The sequence below is a fragment of the Diospyros lotus genome, chromosome 10, assembly GCF_014633365.1.
Source record: "Diospyros lotus cultivar Yz01 chromosome 10, ASM1463336v1, whole genome shotgun sequence".
In the NCBI taxonomy this organism is placed as follows: domain Eukaryota; kingdom Viridiplantae; phylum Streptophyta; class Magnoliopsida; order Ericales; family Ebenaceae; genus Diospyros; species Diospyros lotus.
This window is the reverse complement of record NC_068347.1, coordinates 28,751,538-28,776,122: the sequence shown is the minus strand read 5'-3', so window position 1 is coordinate 28,776,122 and position 24,585 is coordinate 28,751,538. Positions and strand designations below refer to the sequence as shown.

At 39.5% G+C, this 24,585-nt stretch overlaps 1 protein-coding gene and 1 pseudogene across 1 annotated transcript in view; one reads left to right on the top strand and one right to left on the bottom strand.

Moving 5' to 3' along the window:
• Positions 1–24,585, top strand: part of LOC127811543 (uncharacterized) — a 94,813-nt gene that overhangs the window by 49,181 nt on the left and 21,047 nt on the right. The window contains exons 6-9 of the mRNA XM_052351499.1: positions 5,942–6,021; positions 7,284–7,343; positions 15,285–15,384; positions 15,536–15,613. Coding sequence (XP_052207459.1) covers positions 5,942–6,021; positions 7,284–7,343; positions 15,285–15,384; positions 15,536–15,613 — 318 coding nt within the window. The remainder of the gene's footprint in view (positions 1–5,941; positions 6,022–7,283; positions 7,344–15,284; positions 15,385–15,535; positions 15,614–24,585) is intronic.
• On the bottom strand, positions 21,850–23,389 carry LOC127811545 (uncharacterized; annotated as a pseudogene).

The following is a 24,585-nucleotide window of genomic DNA, read 5'->3' as shown; positions in this document are numbered from 1 at the left end:
AATCTAAAGGTAGAGATGGTAAGGTTTTGACAGTGCTAATAGCTTTAGCAACAACTTTAGAACCATTGGCTAAGGTAATAGAAGATAAAGAAACAGAACTAGTAAAATGAGAGAACATATGGGGATTACCAGATATATGATTAGAAGCACCTGAATCTAGGACCCACGGTCCTGAAGAGGATGACCGAGCGAGGAAGGCAGTGGAGTCATTAGAGTGGGTGATGGAGGCAGTGGTGGATGATGACTGTTGGGATGTCTTATACTTGATATATTTGTCATAGTCGTCCCCAATGAGAAGTAAGGAATTCGATGGATGTCCAACAGAAGATTCAAGTCAGGAACTATCAACAGAAGCAACATTCGCACGAGGAGGGCGACCATGCAGCTTATAACATCGTTCCTTAGTATGCCCCAACTTGTGACAGAAGTCACACTTGGGGGGGTTGCATCGATTACTACTACAACCCCCTCCCTGTTCTCCATGATTTTGAGTTTGCGAAGCCATAACTGAATTATCCCTGATGGAAGAAATAGGTACTGCAAGAACAGAGGAAACCTGAAGAAGACGAGAATACACTTCATTGTAGGGACGTTGGGACTGGCAAGGATCTAGTCACGAACCGGAGCAAGTTCAGGACCAAGAGTAGCAAGGGTACATACCATGAAGAACTTGTCTCTCTGAGCAAGATCTTCTGCAACAGTCTTACCAGCGGGAAGAAGAGAGTTATACTCAGCCTTAAGTGAAGCCATCCGACCAAGAAAATCGAGAAGAGTCATACCCTGTTGTCTCAAATTAATTAGATTAGATACCACTGAATACAGTCGTTGGATATTATTTGTATAGAGAGCCTTTGCCTGACTCCATAACTCACAACATATGGTATAGTTGGTATAGATTGGGTGAAGAGAGGGGTCAATTGATTGCCATAGGAGGCTACACAACAAGGCATCATCTTTTACCCACGCAGTTTTGTCCGTGGTCACATCCTCAGACTTGGTAGTCAAATGATCATCTAAACCTTGACCCATACACCATAGTTCAACAACTTTAGACCAAGAGAGATAATTCTAATTGCCCATTAACTTCTCAATAGCTATTGTTGGAGAGGGAGACAGGATACCAAAGAAGGAACTGGATTTACTAGGTCCTGACATGTTTAATGGCAAATTTGTCGATCTAGGTTAAACAGATCTGAAATAGATCTGTTGGACGTAGGCTAAATAGATCTGGTTTGTTGGGTCAGATCTAGGCTAAACAGATATGTCGGGTCAAACTATATCTGTCAAAATAGATTTGAAAGGCCAAATTGAAAGGATCACACCTATTGGCAGATCTAAAAATTTGAGACACAGTTGGTCAGATCTGGAGAAGGTGTAGTGGTCGGAGATCTGAGCAATGAAGGCGGCGGCGCGAGTGGTTAAAGCAGATCCAATGGTGAGGAGCTAGATTTGAGGTAGATCTAGTGGGATCTGACGAGAGTTGGTGCCCAGCAATCGCGGGTGAGCTAGATCTGAGCTAGATCTGGTGGCCGGCGGTCGTGGGCGAGTCAGATTCGGTGGCCGACGACGCACAAGGAAGGCTATAGATCTGGGTGGCGGCCGAATCTAGGAAACAACGATGGCAGAGGTCGGATTTGGGTAGATCTGGCTGCGACTGATGGCGGCAACAACTGAGGTTGCGGCGGCTGGCAAAGGAGATCTCAGGTGACGACGGCGACAATGGTGTTCGCGGGTGGTGTTGGCAGTAGAGGCAGCGGCGACAGTGGCAGCCACATAGTAGACCGCAGGCAGCCACGACAACAGCAACAAAGATGCAGATGGTTGTGGGAGACATATTTGAAGGCCGGATCTAGGGAGATTTGGCTGCAATAGAGAAGAAGGTGGGGAGCTCACAGGCGTCGAAGTAATAGGTATTGAGAAGAGAGGCACCGATGGAGGGATAACACAACGGGAAAGAATTCTCTAACCTAGCTCTGATACCATGTAGAACTTAGAGAGATTGGAAATAATTGTCATATCATAACTAGTAGAATGTACACATATTTATACAAAAACATTCATATGTCATGACATAAGCATGACATAAGTCATGACATAGGGCTAACCGTAAGTCTAGAATACACATACAAGTGTTATCTCCATATACAAGTCAACAATGGCTTTTAAGTCTTTCTACTTAAAAGCTATGTAAAGGTTTTAAGTTGGCTAGCGTTTTAGGTTATAACATGTTTTGATATATGTACTTTAAATTGTCATTTATATAGTTTATATGTTTGGTTTTAAAAAGCTGATAAGCTATCATAACTTAACAAAATGACTAAAATGGATATCTTGCTGAATAATACTAATAAAATTCATAAAATATTATTTTTTTAATAAAAATAAATTATAAATTGATGTCTAACTGATAAAATTATTACCATTACATGTTAATAAATTATGTACAATTATTAAAAAATATATTAATACAATTATTAAAAATATATTATATAGAAGCTGGAGGCAGGAGGCGGGAGGCGACAACGATGGGGCTGAAGGCGGTGCAATGGAGGTGACAAGAAGGAGATGGAGGGAGGCGGCGGCCGTGACAGAGGAGCTGGAGGGAGGCGGTGAAAGATATGAATGGTAGAGGGATGTGGGAGAGGGATAAGATTGAAAATATGATAGTTGTTGGAGGGTAAAATTGTAAAATATTTTGTGAACTAAATAAGCTATGTATAACATTTTGAGAAGGGGGGGGGGGGGGGGGTTCTAAAACACTGTCAAATAGCGTTTAAGCTCTTTAATTTTTAACAAACTTGTAACTAAATAAGTTATATGACGATTCAGCTTCACAGATAGCTTATAAGTAGCCAAACTGCTAAGCCAAACACTCTCTAAATAATAACTACTTTGCTAGTCCTTTGGGTGAATTTTCATGTTAATATATACGTATTACAGCCAGGTCCAAATCTTGCTAGTTATCTTTGGTACTTGGAGGACTCAATAATGTAGCAATCAGAGCAGTTTCAGGTCTTTGTACTTATGGGTGCCATCATATAGGCATCAAGCCTATGTCGTGGCCTTTTGACCTATGGGACCTTTGCGAGCATGCCCAGACAGTCTGCATATTGAATATTGTCTATGTTAGATTACTGCTAAGAATAGAACTAGAAATTTGACCAAGAAGAGGCAAACAATGCCTAATTATTTATCCTAAAAAGGTTCAATAAAAATTTATTGAATAAATTTAAAACTTCGCTGCATGAGTTTAAATTGAAATATGAGTTTTGACACCCAACTCAAGAAATTGGGGGAACAACCTAATAACCATAAATAGAAAATGCTAATATTTACTCCTTCGTTTGAAAGTTTTGTGCAACAGGTAGTCGTTATTGATATTACACAAATAATTTTTTTTTAGTTATTATTAGGAAACATTAACTACACCTGTAATCCTTATGCATCGAGCCTTTGTACTCATCCACTTTGTACCTCATCACCATCATCAACTACACCTTATCCTAACTAAGTTAGGTTGGGTGACACAACATTCATAATGTCAATTGACTTCTAAAAGTTACTTTGACAATAAAAATCCATGCAAAAGATCAATGTGGTAAAATTTTTTGTCAGATGCTTGTTGATGCATCCCTTATACAATGAGGGAATGATGTGATAAAATTCTAACCCCATCTTCATATGTGAAGAATGATATAAAGAACTGGGAGAAAAAGAAGAGAGGGAAAAAAAACAAATCTATTAAGGTGGGATTACAAGTATTTATGCCAATACATTGTAACTGCGATTTATAAGCGCTATCTATGCTAGGTCTACAACTGTTCCATACAGCACACCTAATACCAACTAATATGAATTCTCAACCCTTCCTCTCAAGCAAGCACATACACATCATATGTGTCTGGTTTGGAACAAATATATTCAATCTTCAGACCTCAAAGAGCTTTACTAAACAGGTCAGCCTGCTGATCCATAGTCCCAATAAATGCTGTAGAAATCTCACCAAAAACTAGTTTTCGTTGCGCAAAGTGATGGTTTATTTCAATATGCTTGGTCCTTTCATGAAAAAACAAGATTAGAGGCAATATGAAAAGTAGCTTGATTGTTACACACAAGCTGCATCGAACCCTAATCACCAAACTGCAGCTCTTTAAGAAGCTGTTTCAGCCAAATCAGTTCACATGTAGCTAATGCCATGGCTTTATACTCAGCTTCAGCACTAGACCTAGCAACAACTTGCTGCTTTTATTCTTCCAAGAAGCCAGATTGCCTCCCAACTAAAACACAATAGCCAGAAGTTGACCGTCTATCAACTAGACAGCCTGCCCAATCAACATTTGCATAACCAGTCACCTGTGTATGACCTTTATCCTCAAATAGTAGACCTTTACTGGTCGAATAATTTAATGTAATGCAAACTACGCACCAAAACCTGCCAATAACCATCTCAAGGAGAGTCCAAAAACTGACTAACCAAACCAACAATAAATGCAATATCTGGTTGAGTCACTGTAAGATAATTCAGCTTCTCAGCCAGTCTACTATAATGCCTGGGATCATGAATAGGCTCCCCCTATCTAGGAAATAGTTTAGAGTTAGATCCATAGGTGTATCAATAGGTCTAGAATCCAACATGCCTATCTTCACCAGAATATCAAGGACATACCTCCTTTGAGAGATACAAATGCCATGCTCAGACCTAGCAACCTCAATACCCTAGAAAAACCACAGTGGACCCAAAAATATAGTCTGAAAATGAGAATGTAAATGAGCCTTCATATATGACATTGAGGATTCATACAGAAAATAAATTGCATTAGTTTACTGTTCATGCATTGAAAAGATTCTTCTTACAAGGAACATCTCGGCAACATTCTACCTATATACGTCTGTTAAAGGGCTCAATTTTACTTTATTCCATCCCGACTTTCACCCAGCTATACTGAAACAAACTCAGTCACCTATGATCCAAAGTAACTAAGTCTGAAGCTTCTCAAGCTTATTCACATGGAGGCTGGGATAGTACAGATAGAAACTTTATATATACTGACTCTTGCCCAACATGACTCAACCCCTTTTCGAGAGACTATCTTTTCCAATTGGCTGGTCTCTTCACAAATTTTTATAGCACCAGCCACACAGCTTTTGGGGCCTTACTAGCCCTAATATATATGAAGGTAATTAACTCCTTGATATCCACTGCCATCACTGGGATAGTCGCACTCTTTAGTTAATGCACAAGCTTGACACACCATGAATGCCCAAAAAACCACATCTCATAATTCTCAAGTTCCAATCAGAATTTCCACAAAACGTAAGGGTTTTGTCAGAAAAGGAGAGATGTGACACTGACCGTGTGCCCCCTTCTCTTGCACCCACTAAAAAATTTTTTGGACTTAATCTCACCTGCTTTTGCAATTTTAGCCTATACGTGTCCTCAACCAAGACAAATAAGAAGGATGGAGGAGGGCGGAGAATCTCAATGCCTTAGATGTTTATAAAAGGCCTTGGTGACTGCTGTGACTACAGCCAAAATCTAAATTGAAAATATAATAGCGGGTCCAATTTTGCTAACTGACACGAGATCCAATCTTATTTACAATGTTTAACTAAGATTCTAGTTTACACAACCACTGTGTTATGGGGCTTTTAAGATGAAATTCAACACATTTGATAGGTTTTAAGTACCACATCCAAAATCTGCAGATACCCACTTTTTCATTGAATTATACTAATGTAAGCTTGGTCTCAAGCAAAAGGAATTATTCAATTGATATGCCTGTATCAATACCTTTAAGGAAATGTAGCCTGTCATATTCTTGGCTATTCTTTAGCACCTCTGCTTTGACACCTTCATGCTACCTTATCTCTGCAGATTCGTATTTTTTATTTGAAATAACTTTTGTTGACTATGTATAATTGCTTGTTGTTGCTTCTGCAGATGAAACTTATCATAGTATCAACAGTGAATTGAGGGAATTGCCTCCAGTTGAGCTATCTACACTTCCCCTAATACTGAAGGTTTAAACTGTTGCCTTGTGACTTTTTTCCTTCCATAGTTGCCTTTTATTCTACTGGATTGAGTGTTAAACACTAGAGCATATTTTTATATTTTTAAGTGCCTATGGACTTTAGGAAAATTATGATTCCTACTTATTTCAGGTATAAGTTTTCCATTTGATCTGTTATTTAGTATGTTGCATGGGATAAAGTGGATTTCACAACTGTAACAGGCCTGTGCCTTATGTTACATGATATGGACTTTGGCTTCCTATAGCACTTTTTTTGGGTAGTTTTGTGCGTGTTTATGCATGGGCCTTAGAATTTTCTTCTCCTCAAGATTTCTGGGTATGGGTATAGTGCTATTTTATTGAAGTGTGAAATATTTGGAGATTAGAAAAATGTTTTCTTGTTATATAAAGCAAGAGAGATTAGATATCTGAATAAGATACACATGGGATGGGATGCAATCATGTACAAATCTCAACTAGCTCTGAAGAAGGTTCACCCTATCATGGTTAGGTTCGAAATCTAAAGTGAAATTTTAAATCAGTAGCTACTTTTCAGTTCTGCATGCCGATGCTTCTTTCCTAATAAGCCATGTAAAGTGAAAAGGAGCTGTAAGCTTATCTTTCCACTCTTTGCCAGACAGAACTGTGTATTAATGTCATATCTGGTTTTATGGATATAGTTTTAAATTTCCAACACGACCAACCACTCAATAAGCATATTTTTTATCCAAATTATTTTTTTGTTTTTGACATTATTGTGAACCTTTGGGAAATTTGGATTTTACCTTCTCTCCTTTTATTTTCTATAATTTCTTGACTAATATTTATGTATATATATTACAATAAGTAATGTTGTACAAGGCAAAAAATAGAATAACAGAGCAGAAGAAATTTATCCACATTCAAAAATATGATGTAAAGATTGAACACGGGAAGAAAGTCAAAGTAGGGTCTGTTAACCTCCATTTGAAATCCTTACAGGTTTTACTTATACTGCCAGTGCTATCTGCTGGTAACATGAATCTAGTTTTAAACTTTGCCTTATTTTAGCCTTAGAAAAAGAGAGTTTAATAGTCACTGTGATCATTAGGTAGGTACCACTAGCCTATTTTGCCTTCTGTAGAATTTATTTTATTGTTTCCCCCCTGCTTAATCTCTTGCTCATTAGAATAGAAAAGTGATTTTCATATCTTGGTGTCTCTTTAATTTAATTGTTCTCGTGTGTTTGTGTTTCGTAATAGTAAATGCATTTCATCACCTTTGGTCTTGCAGACTCTGGTTGAGAGTGGCATTGCCGATCAGATACGTGTAACGGAACTCATTTTGCATGATGTAAGTTTTGTGCAGCCCTTTTTTTTTTTTATTTCATTGAAGTTAAAATTATTTGTACCGTTTCTGGAAAATCTATTCTACTAAAGTTATTCACACCATTAAAAAGACATGGTAGATCTTACCAAAGTTAGATCTTCTTATGGAACAACTGGATATGTAGTGGTCAAAGGTAGGTTTTGGTGTTTTAATTTTAGTGTTCATAAAGAGAAAATGAAGTAAATGATGATGTGGTCCAGAATAATGATTTTATTGAATTTGGTTAGCAAATAAGCAATTTATTTTGTTTGGAATATGTTGAATTTGTAATTATGCTATCTTACATTCTTTTTTTCAAGAAAATAGTAATTAGTGTGTGAACTTAAACAAGTAATTGTTCAAACATGATTGTTTTTGAGAGTTGTGGGTTTGGATTGTCAAAGTGGAAGATGGGAAGTAAATGCAAATTTTGAAAGCTCTCTTTTTCTTAGATGAAGGTAAACATCTATCTATGGCAACAAAACTAAGAAGTGCACAAAGAAGAGAGACACCTAACAGTATTTTTACGTGAAAAAACTTGCAGGGAAAATCATGAGGCGTAGTCTAGTCAAGCATTGTCACTATATCTATATACAAATATAAGAAATAACTACTTACTATCTCAGTCTAGTTGTATGAATGCATGATATTCAACTGTTGATGCATAATTCTTTCTTGAACCTTCAAGTACTGACCATCCACTTGGTCAACATCGGGGAAAGAAATCTAGACATCAACATTATGGAAACACTTTCTGGCCGCTGAATCTGAGATCTCAACTTGAGTGCAAAGCTCACAACATATAGAAGATGTGCGACATGAGAACAACTCCAGGCCAGCTTCAAATAACTTTATAAAAGTTCTGTATTCTGCCTTCTTTCATCAACTCTAATAGATCTTACAAGAGTCCTTCAAGAACCGCTGCCAATTCCAGGATATTTGTTCTCGACTCTCATATAGAGGGAGTTCCTAAAGGTGCTAAAATGTCTTGATTGATTGCATTCCATCGGTGTTTAGATCACAACCTCATAGATATTTTTTGCCCTATGCTTCCTAAAGTACAAGAAGAATCCCTGAATTGATCAGTGTTTGAAATTATATAGGCCTGGACTACAGCCACAAAGTTGTCATGATGGAAATTTTCCCAAGTCCTTATGGACTTCTTGACACACCTTTTGCATGGTAATGTCACAGTTTTCAGTGTCTTTTACCTATTCAACTTTTTCAGCGCAGGGTGAGACATGGACACAGTAATCCTGTGCTTATGTGATTGTAAGTTCTAGAATTTCAAAAGAAAGGCTTCAAAAATGTCTTTTTCTCACGTAGGTTATTCTTGGCCAAAAACCTAAGATAGATTGCAAGTGTAGCCAAAACAATTAGGTTAAGAAATAAGAAATATTTGTTGTCACGGAAATATACCACTACAGCTACATAGATTTTACAACTTTGAAAGAATGGTTTGTGTATATCCACACGATCCTTTCCGCCAGATCTTGTTTTGCAAATATCTCCTCAATATATTGCTAGATACTGGAACTTAAAGGAACTTTTGCAGTGAAGGTATTGTGGTTTGACTGCAGACAAAACACAATCTTTCATAATTGATGTTTTGGACACCTCTTATACTCGTAGCATCAGTGCAGAAAGCCGTGTTCCCCCACCCCACCCCAAAACCAGGTTTCCGACCTTTGGGTGATTTCCTCATAGTATAAAGGCCTTAGAGAAGAATTGGCCATAGAGAAATGATTGTCTATCTAGCGTTCATGTAGCTAATCCCAGCTTGTGGGATTAAGGCTTGATATGTTGTTGTTAGTGGTTTGCTTATAGCGTTTTGGGAGTGTAGATGTCTAAAAAATAATTGGGCATCATGAATCTTGTTTGATTTCTGTTGGCAAGTCTAATTAATTACATTCATAAGAGCTGTCATTGTTATTTTTTCAAATGCTTAGTAGCGATCAAAATTGGGAAGGATCAAGAACCCCAATAACATCCAATCTTATTAGGTGTTGACTTTATGGTTTTTGAAAAGTTCTTCAACACTTGGAAGTGGTTTAGAAGATGGTTGCTCAGAGTGGTATGCTCTAGACCAGATCATGGTATTGGAATGGGTATGGAGTATGTTAGTATGCTAGTTTTGTGATGTGGATGGGGGGGGTTAAAAGGTGGATGAATGAGGAAACTCTGAGAAGCTGAGGCTTGTTATACATGTGGCAGGAAATCCATTACCCATGTATGTAACTAATTGTACCAGATGTGTCTGCCAGTGCCCATTTTCACTGATATTGGAATAAATTTATAGAAAACTGGCAGATCTTGGAATTTTGTTTGTGCATAGATGTTTTTTGTTTGTGTAAGATGGAAAGATTTTAAATTGTTCTCTTAAGAACCTCTTTGTTTGTGAAACTGGATTATAGATGTTTTCTTGATTGAAATGTTATGTCAGATCCAACGGAGCTGACAGGTTTATCTCAAGAATTCTGCAAGGAATTTTGGAGAATTCTGATAGAAGAACTCGAGCGGAAGAGAGAGAGAGAGAGAGAGAGAGAGAGAGAGAGAGAATGGAGAGGGAAATTTAGGAGTCAATTCATTCATGCCTCTTCGAGTGAGATCAATGTGTATTTATACTGATCTCCTCAACCAAGTGGACAAACAAGTGGGCAATTTGAATAGTTCCTGCCCAAGCTTCTATACAACTACTAACTACCATGTGCTACGGCTACTTCTAGTTCCCACCCTTTTATTTAATAAGCACATGACAGTTTACCCACCCCATGAAACATTTCTTGTCCTCAAGAAATACAAAGTAGACTAGCTACCCTCAGGAATTGTGTGAGCAAATTAGGAAGATAGTCCCATGTATTGTGGTCGTTATAAAGATGAGACCACTTCACCAGCACCTGGGTTATGGGGGCTCCATGCCTGTAAATGACTCTTCTATTTAAAATAGTTGCGGGTTCTGCCTGAGGTGTACTGCTATCGGTACCCTGAGGCAGACTTGCACTTACCTGCTGTCCTTCAATGCCTCTCTTCAATAGCGATACATGAAACACCGGATGAATAAGGGAATTCTCCGATAGCCGCAACTGATATGCCACCTTACCCAATTTAGCCTCAATGGGAAAGGGACCATAGTACTTGTGGCTCAGCTTGGTCATTGGTGTTGAAGTCAATGCTCGAATGTGGGTTGGCCTTAGCCTTAGATATACCTCATCCCCTACTGCAAACTCCCTCTCGCTTCTTCCTTTATCAGCTTGTTTTTCCTTTCTGTTATGGGCCATAGCTAGATCCCTCTTTAGCTGTCCCAAAATTTCCTGCCTTTGTTGGAGATGATCTTCTACAACTGCCACATTAGTAATCTCTTGGATAGTAGGAAGTAAGGGCTTATACCCAAACAAAGCTTTGAACGGGGACATCCTGATAGAAGTGTGGTGGCTGGAGTTGTACAACCATTGGGCTAATGATAGCCACTTGTGCCAGCTTGTGGGGTGGTGGAAACATAAGCATCTTAGGTAGTTCTCCAAACATTGATTGACTCTCTCCGTTTGTCCATTAGTTTGGAGGTGATAGGTTGATGACATACTTAGCTTAGACCCCAGGGATTTCAGTAAGGACTGCCACAATAGATTGGTAAAGATCTTGTCACGGTCAGAGATGATGGTTCTCGGAACCCCGTGTATCTTAACAACCTGATCAAGGAATACTCTAGCGACTTCTTGGGTGGTGTATGGGTGAGAGAGGCTCAAGAAGTGAGCAAACTTTGTGAATCTATCCACCACCACTAATATGCAATCCTTCCCTTTCGATCTAGGTAGACCTTCCACAAGATCCATTGATAAGCTCTCCCATGCTTGGCCTGGAACAATTAGAGGTTGTAACAATCTAGGGGTAGCTAAATTCTCATGCTTACATCTCTTGCAAATATCGCATGCCATAACAAACTTAACCACAACTTCCTTCAATTTAGGCTAGAAGAAGAGTTGCTTTACCTTATGGTATGTATTTTGAATCCCCGAATGCCCTCCCAGTGGGGACTCGTGGAGAGTTTGGAGTATCTTTTGCTTGATGTCCTGTCTGTCCCCAATCGCTATTCTTCCTTTGTATCGAATAATCCCATTCTTAAGTATATATCTTGGTTTGTTGGTGGGGCTCAAAATCGGCTGCTCTAGTAATCCTTTGATTTGCTCATCGGCATCATAACTGGTGGCCACCTCTTGATACCAATCTGGTACCAAGGCAATTATGGCTACTGCTTCTCCCTCCTTCTGACATCTGGACAATGCATTAGCCACTACATTATCCTTTCCCTTCTTGTATTGTATAGTGTAGTCAAGACTTGTCAGTTTTGCCATACCCTTCTTTTGTAATTAAGTGTGTAGCTTTTGCTGAAGCAAAAACTTCAAACTTTGATGGTCAGTCTTGATCATGAATTGAGCCCCTTCTAAGTAGTGCCTCCACTTGTCCACTGCCATCAATACAGCTATAAACTCCTTCTCGTAAATGCTTAGCCCCATATGTCTTGGAGCTAAGGCTTGGCTGAGAAAGGCTGGGGCCCTTCCCTCCTACCTTAACACTGCTACAACTCTAGTCTCGCAGGTGTCTGTTTCTAGCACAAAAGTTTTATTAAAGTTAGGTAGGCCTAACACCGAAGCCTCACTCATAGCTCTCTTGAGTTGTTCAAAGGCTGCCTTAGCCTAATTACCCCACTTGAAACCTTCCTTCTTCAATAATTGAGTTAAGGGCCTACTAATGGTCCCGTAGTTCTTCACGAATCTTCTGTAGTACCCCGTTAGGCCTAGAAACCCCCTCAAGGCTTTAAGGGTGTTAGGTCTTGGCCAAGACTGCATGGTCGCAACCTTCTTTGGGTTTGTGCTGACCCCTTGGCTTGAGATAATGTACTCGAGGTACTCCACCTGCCTTTGAACAAAAGCACACTTCGACCTCTTAATACAATTGGTTGACTCTAAGGATCTCAAATGTGGCCTTAAGGTGTGTCAAGTGTTGATCAAAAGTACGGCTATACACCAATATATCATCAAAGAATACCAAGATGAAATTTCTTAGGTGAGGTTAAAAAATGTGGTTCATCAAAGATTGGAAAGTAGCTGGGGCATTGGTAAGGCCAATAAGTAGTTGGTGGGTTCGGAAAGCAGTTTTGGGTATGTCTTTAGGGCTCATTTGAATCTGGTGATAGCCAGCTCTTAGATCAAGCTTAAAAAAATGGTTGCATCCCTTAATTCATCTAAGAGGTCTTCAATGAGTGGAATTGGGTATTTGTCTTTAATAGTCATGGTGTTTAGCTGGCGATAATCTATATAGAAATGCCATAATCCATCCTTCTTCTTTACCAGCAATACCGGGGATGCGTAAGGACTGTAACTAGGCTGAATTAGGGACTGTTGTAACATTTCTTTGACCATTTGCTCTATTTGTGTTTTTTGGGCTAGGGGGTATCGGTAGGCTCTTGCATTAAAGGGTTCAGAATTGGGTTTCAAATTGATGGAATGGTCATGGGTTTTGGGAGGAGGTAGAGTTGTTGGCTCCCTAAAGAGATCCTCATATTCAAACAAAAGCATATGAAGTAGGTTGAGTTGATTTACCTCCCACTCTGCTTGAGAGGGGCTACTGATTACCAGCAAGAGTTCATTGTCTCCACTTTTATCCTCCTCCTCCCCTTCTTCCACTGCCTGTATAGAGAAGAGTTGGGCCACTTGAGTTAGCTTTTGCTTGAGCATCTTCTGTAAACGTTTTCCCGTGATCATCTTGCACACTTCGACTTTCTTGCTGCTCACCAATGTCATTCCCTTCCCTTCCTTCTCAAAAGTCACCTCCATCCTGTTAAAATTGAAACAGATGGGGCTCACTTGCTTCATCCAGTCTACCCCCAAGACCACATCACATCCCCCCAATTTTAATAACATTAGGTTTGTCTCGAACTCTTCACCCTGCATCTCCCAACGAAAATTAGCGCAAGTTGACTTGCTCATCACCTTATTTCCATTAGCCACTGTTACTGAAAGTGGTTATGTGCTAATCAGTGAGAACTTCAACTGTTTGGCAGTAGCTTCATTCAAAAAACTATGGGTACTCCCATTGTCAATGAGGATCATCAACTTACTTTCTCCTACCTTCCCCTCCACCTTGTTGGCCAGCCCTCTCAAGGCATGTAGAGAGATCTCCCCATTGTTTTCGTCTCCTTCCTCAGGCACATCCAACATGTCTTCTTCTTCTACAACATTCTCCTCCTCTCCTTCCAGTAAAAGCAATTGCTTTTTACATTGGTGCCCGGGGAAGTACCTATCCCCACATCTGAAACAAAGGTTAGCTTGCCTCCTTTGCTCTATCAACCTCTCCCCTTGTGTTTTTGAGCTCGGTATTGGTAAACTCCTCAACCCTTGTACTCCTTTCCAATTCTCTCTTCCCTAAATCTTTCCAACGGGAGTTAACACATTATGTGTTCCTCCTCTGTTCACGATTCGTTGTTTCTTCATGAGCGCTTCCATCGTCAGCTCATACAATTGGACAATGTTAGTGGCATGCTTAAGGGTTTGTGGTTGGAACACCTTCACCATGGGCCTTAACTATTCATTTAACCCACTAATAAAATTGGAGACAAAATAAGCCTCCATGAGGTAAGGATTATGGTTGAGCATCAACGCCTTCAGCTCCTCAAACCTCCTCTGGTACTCAACCACTGATCCATTCTGTTTGATTTTGTTAAACTCCTCCACCACATCCACCACATCCGTCATTCCTCTCTCCCCAAACCTCGTGCAAAATTCTGTTGCAAATTCTGCCCATGGGCTTCCCCCTCGTCTTGGCCCATCCTTGGTACCAATCATCCCCAACATCATTCAGGTAGACTACTGCCATGGTTACCTTTTGATGCTTCGGTATCCCAAACCACTCAAAGGCTCTCTCACATCGTCTAATCCACCACTGAGGTGTACTTCCACCAAACATGGGGATATCCAATCTTGACATTGGTATCCCTAGGTGGCCAAGGCCTCCATTCAACCCCTACCTTCGACCAACCACATTCTCCACCGTTTCCCCCAGTTCCTCCCCAAGCTCAGAAGTTCCCGGTTTCCTCTGACTCATCCCATGGCTGGGAAGGATCGGATCTGCTCTTTCCGTAGGAGGAAAATTTGGGGAAAGGCTTATTGGTTGTTGTCACGCAAACATGACCATGAAGCCTTGTAACTGCTCTCGAATTTGCGCTCCTACTACTTCTTAGATTTGATTAACCGCACCATCCAATTTGCGATCAATGGAGATGATCGCCTCATGATTACAGTTTGATCCCAATTCTAGCTGATCTACCCTTGCCTGCAAGTCCGATAGTGTGGATCCGAATTGGTGTAGTTGCGCCTCCATGTTTTTCATCCTTGTGCCGTCTGCCATCACCAATCCTTGTTGCAGCTTCGCCTAGCCTGGATTGCTCTAATACCAAATTGTCAGATCCAACAGAGCTGATAGGTTTATCTCAAGAATTCTGAAAGGAATTCTAGAGAACTTTGGTAGAAGAACTCGAGCGAAAGAGAGAGAGAGAGTGGGGGAGTGGAGAGGGAAATTTAGGATTCAATTCATTCATGCCTCTTCGAGTGAGATCAGTGTGTATTTATACTAATCTGCTCAACCAAGTGGACAAACAAGTGGGCAATTCCAATAGTTCCCGCCCAAGCTTCTATACAACCGCTAACTACCATGTGCTACGGCTACTTCTACTTTCCCACCCTTTTATTTAATAAGCACATGACATGCTATTACTTTTTCCATGTCTTATATGGTAAGCATTTGCTCACTCTTGTATATCATTTGATGTCTGTAATCTCTCAGATTATTCTTTTCTACTTAAATGGAATCTGCTCTCATGACTCTTGTTATTCTTCTTAGATTTTTCTGAAAAGGCAATATATTTCTATGCAGCAAGATTTTTTCCAGAAGCTAATGGACTTATTTACAATCTGTGAGGACTTGGAAAATCGCGATGGTCTTCACATGATATTCAAAATTGTCCGAGGGATCAGTTAGTTCTCCATTTTGCTTATATTTCTTCTTTTATTCTTCTAATGAAAACAAATTTCTCCAGGGAGTTTCTTTTCTGCTATTTGGTTCATGATATGTCTACATTTGCATATCTTTCTTTCACACTAATTTATTTGTACGTTGACCTGCAGTTTTGCTCAATAGTCCCCAGATCTTTGAAAAAGTATTTGGAGATGAATTTCTCATGTTTATCATTGGTTCTCTTGAATGTAAGTGGTCTCTCTACTAGTATGGAAGATGCTTCTTGTTGGCTTCTTGATGCAGGAACATATTATTTGATTTATTAATGTTTAATTTTTTTTCTTTGTTTAGCTTATGCATGATCTGATGGGAGACACTTATGATATTATTATTTAGAAGGGCCTTACAGAAGATGAGGCCATAGATAGGAATGATTGATGAGTTAGAATTCATGTAGCTGATCTCAAATAGTGAGATAAAGGCTTGGTATGTTGTTGTTTAGCTTATAGTTAGTGTTTATATTATTAGGTTCTAGTTAGTATTTATATTATTAGATTTAGCATGTAGTCATGTAACTAGCATGTGACTTTTAATATAGATATTCGCTAAGATTACAAGGATTCCTTTGTGATCAACGGGTGGGATTTATTATGTTGTAACCCTAGTATAAGTATTGCCACTTTGTTGGGTGTTGCCACTTTGTTGGCAATTGCTTCATTCTAATTTGACATTTGAGGTTTTCCTAAACCTTTAGTTTCACAGTGTTGTTCCAGGTTCAATTTTACGTTATTTTAGCCTAAATTTTGCACTTGTTTTGCTGATTCTTCCTTGCACACTGCATCAAAGTGGTATTAGAGTCAAAAGTATGATCTATTTTTCAATGGCAACAATAAGAGGAAGATTTCCAAGCCTGAGCCAAGCAGTTGAGATGTGAAGGATGATGGAGCAACTTATGCAACAGATTTGAAACTTGGTTAGAGATAGTGTGGAAGCCCATATGAAGGTATAAGAAGGAAACTGCAACCCCGTAGACCTACCAGAAGGAGTTAATATGGATGGAGATGAATATGAGGATGTTAACCTGTTTCATAATCCCATAGTTTGTGAACAACCTGAATGTGGTAAGAGTTGAAGACAGGTTAGCAAGAGTATGTCAAGAACCTAGTCCTAACTAATGTTTTCTTTGAAGATAGAGCTGGAATTTGAGGGAGAAATAGGAAGAAATAAGGGAGAGAGATCGAAATGAGGGAGACTGACAGAAAGTAGGGGGGAAACTAGGAGAAATGGGGGAGAAAATTGACACAATTGAGGGGGAAATCAAAGAGAACAATAAGGGAAATGAGAGAGTTTAATAAATTCTTCGTAATTCATACATGATCTCGATACTGTGGGGGTTACAGGTTTAGATAGAAAGTTAACCAACAGTTATTTGTGGCAATTACCTCTCCCTCATTGCCAATAATTGCTTCTAAATCACTCCACTATGTTCCCACTACTCCATACCTGTAATTCCTAGAACATAACTACTAATTAAATATATAACTACTGAAAATAAAAAGAAAATATCTTCCTAATTCATGGGGGCTGTGACATTCCATCCCCCTTAAAAGATTTCTTCTCCCTAAGAAATCATGGTCATTTGCTACCTTCTTCATCCAATCCCTGCACTTCTTTTTCTTCTACCATCTCTTCATCCACTTCAATTTTCCATAATGTCACACCAAAGTTGTATGCATCCCGAGCCCTTCCAATCAACATGTTGGACAACCCCAAAGGAACTTGCTCCAATTCTCTATTTCAGAACTAGATCACTCCATGGTGTGTCCACTTCCTCCACCTTTAGTGGAAGGTATTGAGTTGGTTCAATTGGAACAATTTGACCTTCCTTGACAAACCTAGTATCACCTTGGATTGTAATGTCCTCTGGATCAGTAATGCCTACAAATGGCTGAACTTCTCCATCATAAAGTAAACGGAGATGCTTTACAGGAGAAGGATCTTTGGTTGTGTTCATTGAACTAGTGACGGAGGCAAGGTCATATGATTTGAACAAATTCGAATCCTAGTCATGAACATTTTTGCTGCTTCTTGAACTTGGCACCTTGTGCGTTCAATAGCAAATTGCTTAGGACATGTAATGTTAGCAGCATCACCATCAATGCCTTACAAAATTTGATTAGCATTGTCCTTCAGCATGCAGTCCTGTATCACAGGGACTACTCTCTTTTGTTGAATAATTGGATTAGAATAATCCCTAGATAGTAATTCTCTTGGAAGACTAACCTGATACCTTTTGGCCATCATGATCATGAGTTCATCCAATTTTTTTATTGATTTCTTACTTGAATACTCTCTCCAGCTTGCATTCTTTCAAGAGTTCTTTCAGCCATCTACACAATCCAAATTCTTCTAAATTCATTTTGAATCATTGCTGCAATAACCACCTTGTTCTGATCGGAATCAACTGTTATGAACCCAAAATCACAGCTGAGAAACTGCTACTCTGGTACCAAATGTCAAGACCCTAGTCCTAATGAATGTTTTCTTTGAAGATAGAATTGGAATTTGAGGGAGACTGATAGAAATGAGAGAGATAGGGGGAAATGAAAAGAAATAAGGGAGAGAGACCGAAATAAGGGAGACTGACATAAAGTAAGGGGAAAACTGAGCGAACAATAGGGGGAAATGAGAGATTTCAATAAATTCTTCGTAATTCATACATAATCTCAGCATTGTGGGGGTTTCAGTTTTATATAGAAAGTCAACTAACAGTTATTTGTGATAGCTACCACTCATCCATTGCCAATAATTATTCCTAAATTCCTCCACTACCTCTCCACTACTCGATAACTGTAATTCTTAGAACATAACCACTAATTAAATATATAAAAATTAAAAATAAAAAAAATATCTTCCTAATTCATGGGAGTCGTGATAGAGCACTAATAATGCATGCCATAACATAGTATCAACTAACAGTGAGGTATGAGGAGTCCAACCGAGTCTGACTTGGGACATGCTTAGTTCACCTAAAAAAATAGATGCATATAAACAAAATTTGGAAATAAAAATAAACAATGAGATGGTGTAAGTAACCCCTAATGGCCCAAACGTAGCATTCCTACAAAATCTTAAATTAGATGGATGAAACAATCGTGACAAATGGAGCAAAATGTCTTTGCTAGAAAAATAAGAAGAGAAATCCTTTTATTATCTTATTCATTGAATATCGATCAAATATATAGAATATAACTCCCTATATTTAGTCTACTAAATCATGGGACTAATTGATATGTACAGTTGTACTATCTATACTTAATTATAGGACTGATTTGGGGAATAGGACGATCCTAATAAGATTTCTATGAAGTTTGCAGGATTCTTTGCTGAACTAGTTTCCTAAATTAACTCTTATACAAAAGGAAACAATTAATGGCGAGATTTTCCACACTCCTCCTCAAGTTAGGTTGAATATATTGTTCAAACCAAGCTTGCAACTCAAGTCTTTGAATGTTCTTCTCGGCAAGGCTTTAGTAAGTATGTTTGCAACTTCACTGGTTGTAGGAGCATAGATGAGTTGAAATACTCCTTCTTCCAACTTTTCTTTGATAAAATGCCTGTCAATTTCCACTTGCTTCGTTCGGTCATGATGGACTAAATTTTTAACAATGCTAATGGTAGATTGGTTGTCACATAACACCTTCACTGGCTTCTCAACGTGGAACTCCATCTCTTGCAAGAGTATCCTCAACCATATTCCTTCACATAACCCATGAGCCATAGCCCTAAATTTAGCCTCTAGCTTTGAGAAACAATAGATTGCTTTTTACTATGCCAAGTAACAAGTTTTCCTCTCACGCATGAATAATATTCAGAAGTTGAACTTCGGTCCATAATTGATCCGACCCAACTTGCATCACTATACACTTCCACATCCCTGTTAGTGGTTTTTTTGAACATTAATCCTTTGTTTGGAGTTAATTTCAAGTACCTTAGGATTCGATACACTACTTCCATGTGCTTTTCTTTATGATCATTCGTGAATTGGCTCACCACACTTACAAAAAAGCCTATATTTGGTCTAGTGTGTGATAGGTATAGAAGCCCACAAGTCTTTGATATCGCCCTCTGTCAACTGGAGCACTCTCCTTAGTAGTTCGAAGTTTTGTAGTGGAATCCGTAGGTGTGTCAGTCGGTTTGCGACCCATCATCCATGTTTCTTTTAGGAGATCTAAGACATATTTTCGTTGGCAAACAGAGGTCCTAGCTTTTGACTGTGCTACCTCCATGCTTAAGAAGTATCTTAGGTTTCCCAAGTCTTTGATCTCGAACTTCTTTGCAAGCATTTCTTTGAGACATCTCATTTTAAACTGATCATCCCCCATGACCATGATGTCATCTACATAAACAATGAGAAGAGAGATTTTTCCTCTTTAAGAGTATTTGATGAACAGAATGTGATTTGCTTGGCATTGAGCATATCCATAATTCCAGACTATCTTTGTGAACCTTTTGAACCAAGCTCTAGGTGACTGTTTGAGACCATACAGTGATCTCTTCAGTTTGCACACTTTGTGCTTTGTGGTTTCAGTCTTGGAACCTAGAGGAATTTCCATGTAGACTTCTTGTTCTAAGTCTCCATTTAAGAAAGCATTCTTCACATTCAATTGGTGGAGAGGCGAATTAAAATTAGCAGCAAGAGAGTAATACTCGGATCGTATTTAGTTTAGCAATTGGGACAAAAGTCTCCTGGTAATCAATATCATTTGATTGAGTGAAGCCCTTTGCCACAAGATAGGCCTTGTATCTTTCAATTTGCCTATCTTCTCTATATTTCACCATGAATATCCATTTGCAGCCCACAAGGTTTTTTCTTGATGTTAATTTCGTGATTTCCCAAGTCCCATTCTTCTCCAAGGCTTAGATTTCTTCAAGAATCGCCTTCTTCCCCTTTGGTTGTTTAAGGGCTTTTGGGTGTTGTGTACATGATCTAACACCCTTTCTTAATGCTATGGGCCAGCTGAGATCATCATCAAGAGGATTGGGTTCGGAATTACCTTCACTTACCCTCGGTTTTGGTTCAAACTCTTGATCAGATTTGAGATGTGTTCATTGTTCTATCTCCTTTTGATTGAATCTCCTTCGAGAGTAGACTTGAAGTTTGTTGTTTGTTACTGGTTGGCTAGTGGAAGGACAAGAAGGACTTTGACTGGAGCACGAATTTGTGGGGTTTGGAATTTTAGATTGAGAAGTGGATGGATTTGGCTCGGATTGGGGATACTTGAGGTGTTGTGAAGGCTCGAGCTGAGACCCGAACTGTGGTCGACTCGGAATGTCCCAAAATTGATATTCCTGAGTCACTTAGATTTTTCTCCCCCTGAATATCAATGTCGGGATAATAGGGCTGAGTTTCAAAGATTGTTACATCCATAGAATTATAGAATCACTTATTTTCTAGAGAATAACACTTGTAACCCTTTTGATGAGTGGAATATCTAAGAAAAATGCATTTGATGGATTTAGGATAAAGTTTACCTTGAAATTATTGATGAACATGGACAAAAATAGAACAACTGAAGACCTTTAGAGGATTGTTCGAGAGAACCCGAGTGTTTGGAAAAGATTGGAGAAGTATTTGACTTGGTGTTGATGTTTGAGAATTCGTGAGGGTATTACGTTGATTATGTAGGTTGTTGTAAGTATTGCTTTCCCCCAAAAGTATTTAGGAACATTTGTGGAGAACATGAGTGATCTAGCAACCTCCAAAAGATGTCTGTTTTTACATTCAATAACCTCGTTTTGTTGGGGTGTATCAACACATGAACTTTGATGAATAATGCCCCGAGTCAAAAGATAATCACCAAGTATAGAATTAAAATACTCTTTTGCATTATTAGTTATCAAGATTTGAATTTTGGTGTGAAATTGGTTTTTTATCATGGAGTTGAAGTTTTGGAAGATTTGACTTGCTTTAGATGTTTCTTTCATAAGAAAGATCCAAGTGAGTCTTGTATGATCATCAATAAAGGATATGAACCAATGAGATCCAATGACATTTTTTACTTTGGAAGGCCCCCACATCACTATGAATCATAGAAAAAGGATGAGATGCTTTGTACGATTGAATTGGATAACTGTTCTGAATATGTTTAGAATATTGACAAATTTCACGTTGAAACGAATTTGGATCTTTATTCTTGAATAATGAAGGAAACAATTTTCCAAAATAAACAAAATTTGGATAACTTAACTGTCACGACCCTAGGGTTTAGCTAGGGTCTAGGAAGGAAATTGGAAGAATTCGGGAGAGAAACAGAGAAGAAGGAGAGACAGAGTAGAAATCAAGAGAGAAGAGGGAAAACAAGGGAGAACGAGAGAGAGAAAGTAAGGAGGGAAATATGAATTAACTATATCATTCCAACATACTCTTCTCTACATGCTAGAGCCTATTTATAGGCTATTCAACTGAAAGAAAAATCTAGAAACAACACCCATGTGCACCACAACAGAACTAACATCATCTCCTAACAAACAATGGTAGCTAATTATAGTATTGACCCTCTAATTCTTCTTGGGTTGTGACAATCCCCCCTCCTTGAAATGTTTATTGTCCCCAAGAAACTTACAGCTGTTGGCCCTATTCTTCATCCGATTCTAGCCTTCAAAATCTGATTTCTTCTTTGCCTTTTCTTGTTCTTTTCTCGTATTTCCCTTTTCTTTTGTTGTCTCCTTTCTTTTTTCTCAACCGTAACAGTATTATGACTTGTTGCAGTCCAGCCATCCACCTTTTCCCTATTGCCATTGAAAATGGTTCCAATTGAGTTGTCATTCCTATAACCATACCATTTCCAATCATAGAAAGAAATTCAAACTTCTCTGCAGGCCAAACATTGTCCATTACTTCCAACTCTTCTGGCTACAATGTCACCTCAACTCTATCTGATTTCTGACCTTTAAGCGAATCAACCCTCGTGGCAGCTGTTGTCTTGTCTTGTGTGCCTATGCCCATGATGTAGGTATGAGATGTTCCAAGCAAGGTTCCTGGTGCAATCCTTTCTTCCTTCTCCTCAAGTACTTGGTAGAGGGGCTTTTCAGGCTCCTTCCTTTGCTGCTTCCAGAGATCAATAGCATCAGGAGTCTTAACACCAGTGGGAGTGCTTGAGAGGCTGCCAATTGTTTGAATGCCATCCTCCAATTCCTCTTCCTTGATCTCTTCTTCCACCTCCTCTTCTTCTTCCTCCGGATCAGCCCAATGTTTGGTGTTATTAATTGGTTCTTCCTCATAGTTGGGTTGATCTTGTTGTAGGACCCCAAAAACATCACCATAGAGCAAACGACCATATTCATCAACAAGAGGTTTGCCCCAACCACCAAGATGATAACCAAAACTAGCTTTAGGAGAAATAGGAGCATTCAGCCCCAGAATTTCCAAATGCGAATAAGAATGGGGTGGACCATATCTTTGTATGTTGATGACCCATGGGAAGGAACACCTTTAGGCATCCCAAGAGCTTCTCTTAGTCCATGTGACAACATCCCAGGCTTCATCTCCCTTAGCTTTTCCTCCAACTCTTTTCCTTCAAAATACAGATCACCGTGTGTTATCATCTTAGGCTTAGTTTGATATTTGAAAAATGCATCATGGGGAACCTAATAATCAATATCCATCTTTCCCTTATTTGGCTACATCCTTTCTCGTTGTTTCTTACTATCCTTTTTTTCAAAATAAGCCTGTCTGATTTTCTCAATCCCTGTAGCTGCCATGAATCGAGAAGTTGAAAAGGCTATTTCTCAATGCCTCGTTTCCCTTTATATTCCTCCATCGTCCCATTCTCTTTCAACTTATTGAATCCCTTAATGACATCCATCCTCATTTTCTCCCCGAACCTGTTGCAGAGATCATTTGCGAACCTCGGCTAGCTCTATTCCACCCTTCCAATTCTGAAACCAAGCGTCTGCAACGCCATCCAAATGAGCTGCTACCATGTTTACTTTCTCCCTTTCAGCTACTCGGTATTGATAAAACACCTACACCTCCTGATCCACCATTTCAGCCTCTCTCTTTCAAACGCCGGAATAGCCATTTGCGGTGCTAGGGATGTGGAAGGGTTTCCTCCAACTCCTCTAACCACATCTCCCTCCTCTACCTTCAACCTCTCCCTTGCTTCCATAGGATCGTTAGGCCTCTGCCTAGATCTTGGCATCGTTAGAATTGGTGTCGATGAAGCTCTGAGAGTGAAATATGTCGGAAGGCGAACATTAGACTACTGGGCTAACATGCTCAAGGCAACATTCAACTGCTGGCTGATTTGCTGGCGGAATCCAGGAATTTCCTCTCGAAGCCCGCTAACAGCTCGATCCAAATTGGCCACATACTCCGCTCAATAGTAACTTGCCTCCACTTGGAGCTGTTTGACACCAATTACCAAATTGTTTGTCCTGGTTTCCAATCGTTCCATCCTGGGCCAAATCAACAAGCCCTCAATCCAATTCCGGAACCAAGGATTGTCGGAATAAGTTCCACTGAATCACCTTAGTCTCCTACAGCGACCTAGATCTAAATTTCAGCACCTTTGATCCAAGTCCTCTTCTTGGATTGCACTATCAGTTGTTCAGTGATTACCCAATATCCATTTCCGTTGCGTCCTCTGATTTGCCTTACCCAAAATCAAAATTCAGCAGTCCAGAGTTTCCTCAATCAACTGCACATGATCGCTTATCTCCACAGTCACCGTTGGAATCGCCTTCAGCTCAAAACTGTAGCACACAGCGGCGTACCGGTCGAAGACTTTGTCGGTCTGGATGGAATTACCTTCTGATTAGAATGATCATCAGCACACCACCCAACTCCAGTTGGATTTGCCTTTAAATTTGAGCTGCCTACTCTCAGTTTTGTTGAATCCTGATACCAGCAACTAATCAGCGTTTGCTGTTGGCCTCGACTCCCTTCCTTGCCCACGACGGAGCCTCCATTTCACTATTCACCCTTTAAGACCTCCGAATGCGTTTCACCTTGCAACTTCTCGCAAACGACCTTCGATGAACTGTTGCTTTAATCGCGACTTTCTTCTTGTTGGATTCGGTGTCTTCGTCTCTCACCCAATCACCGTCCAATCGCTTGTCAGAATTCACTTGAATATTGTGCCTCTAATCTGTAACTGTATTGCCGATCAGAGCAAACAATCGCGATGGATAACAACCTCCGAGCTTACAGGCGATT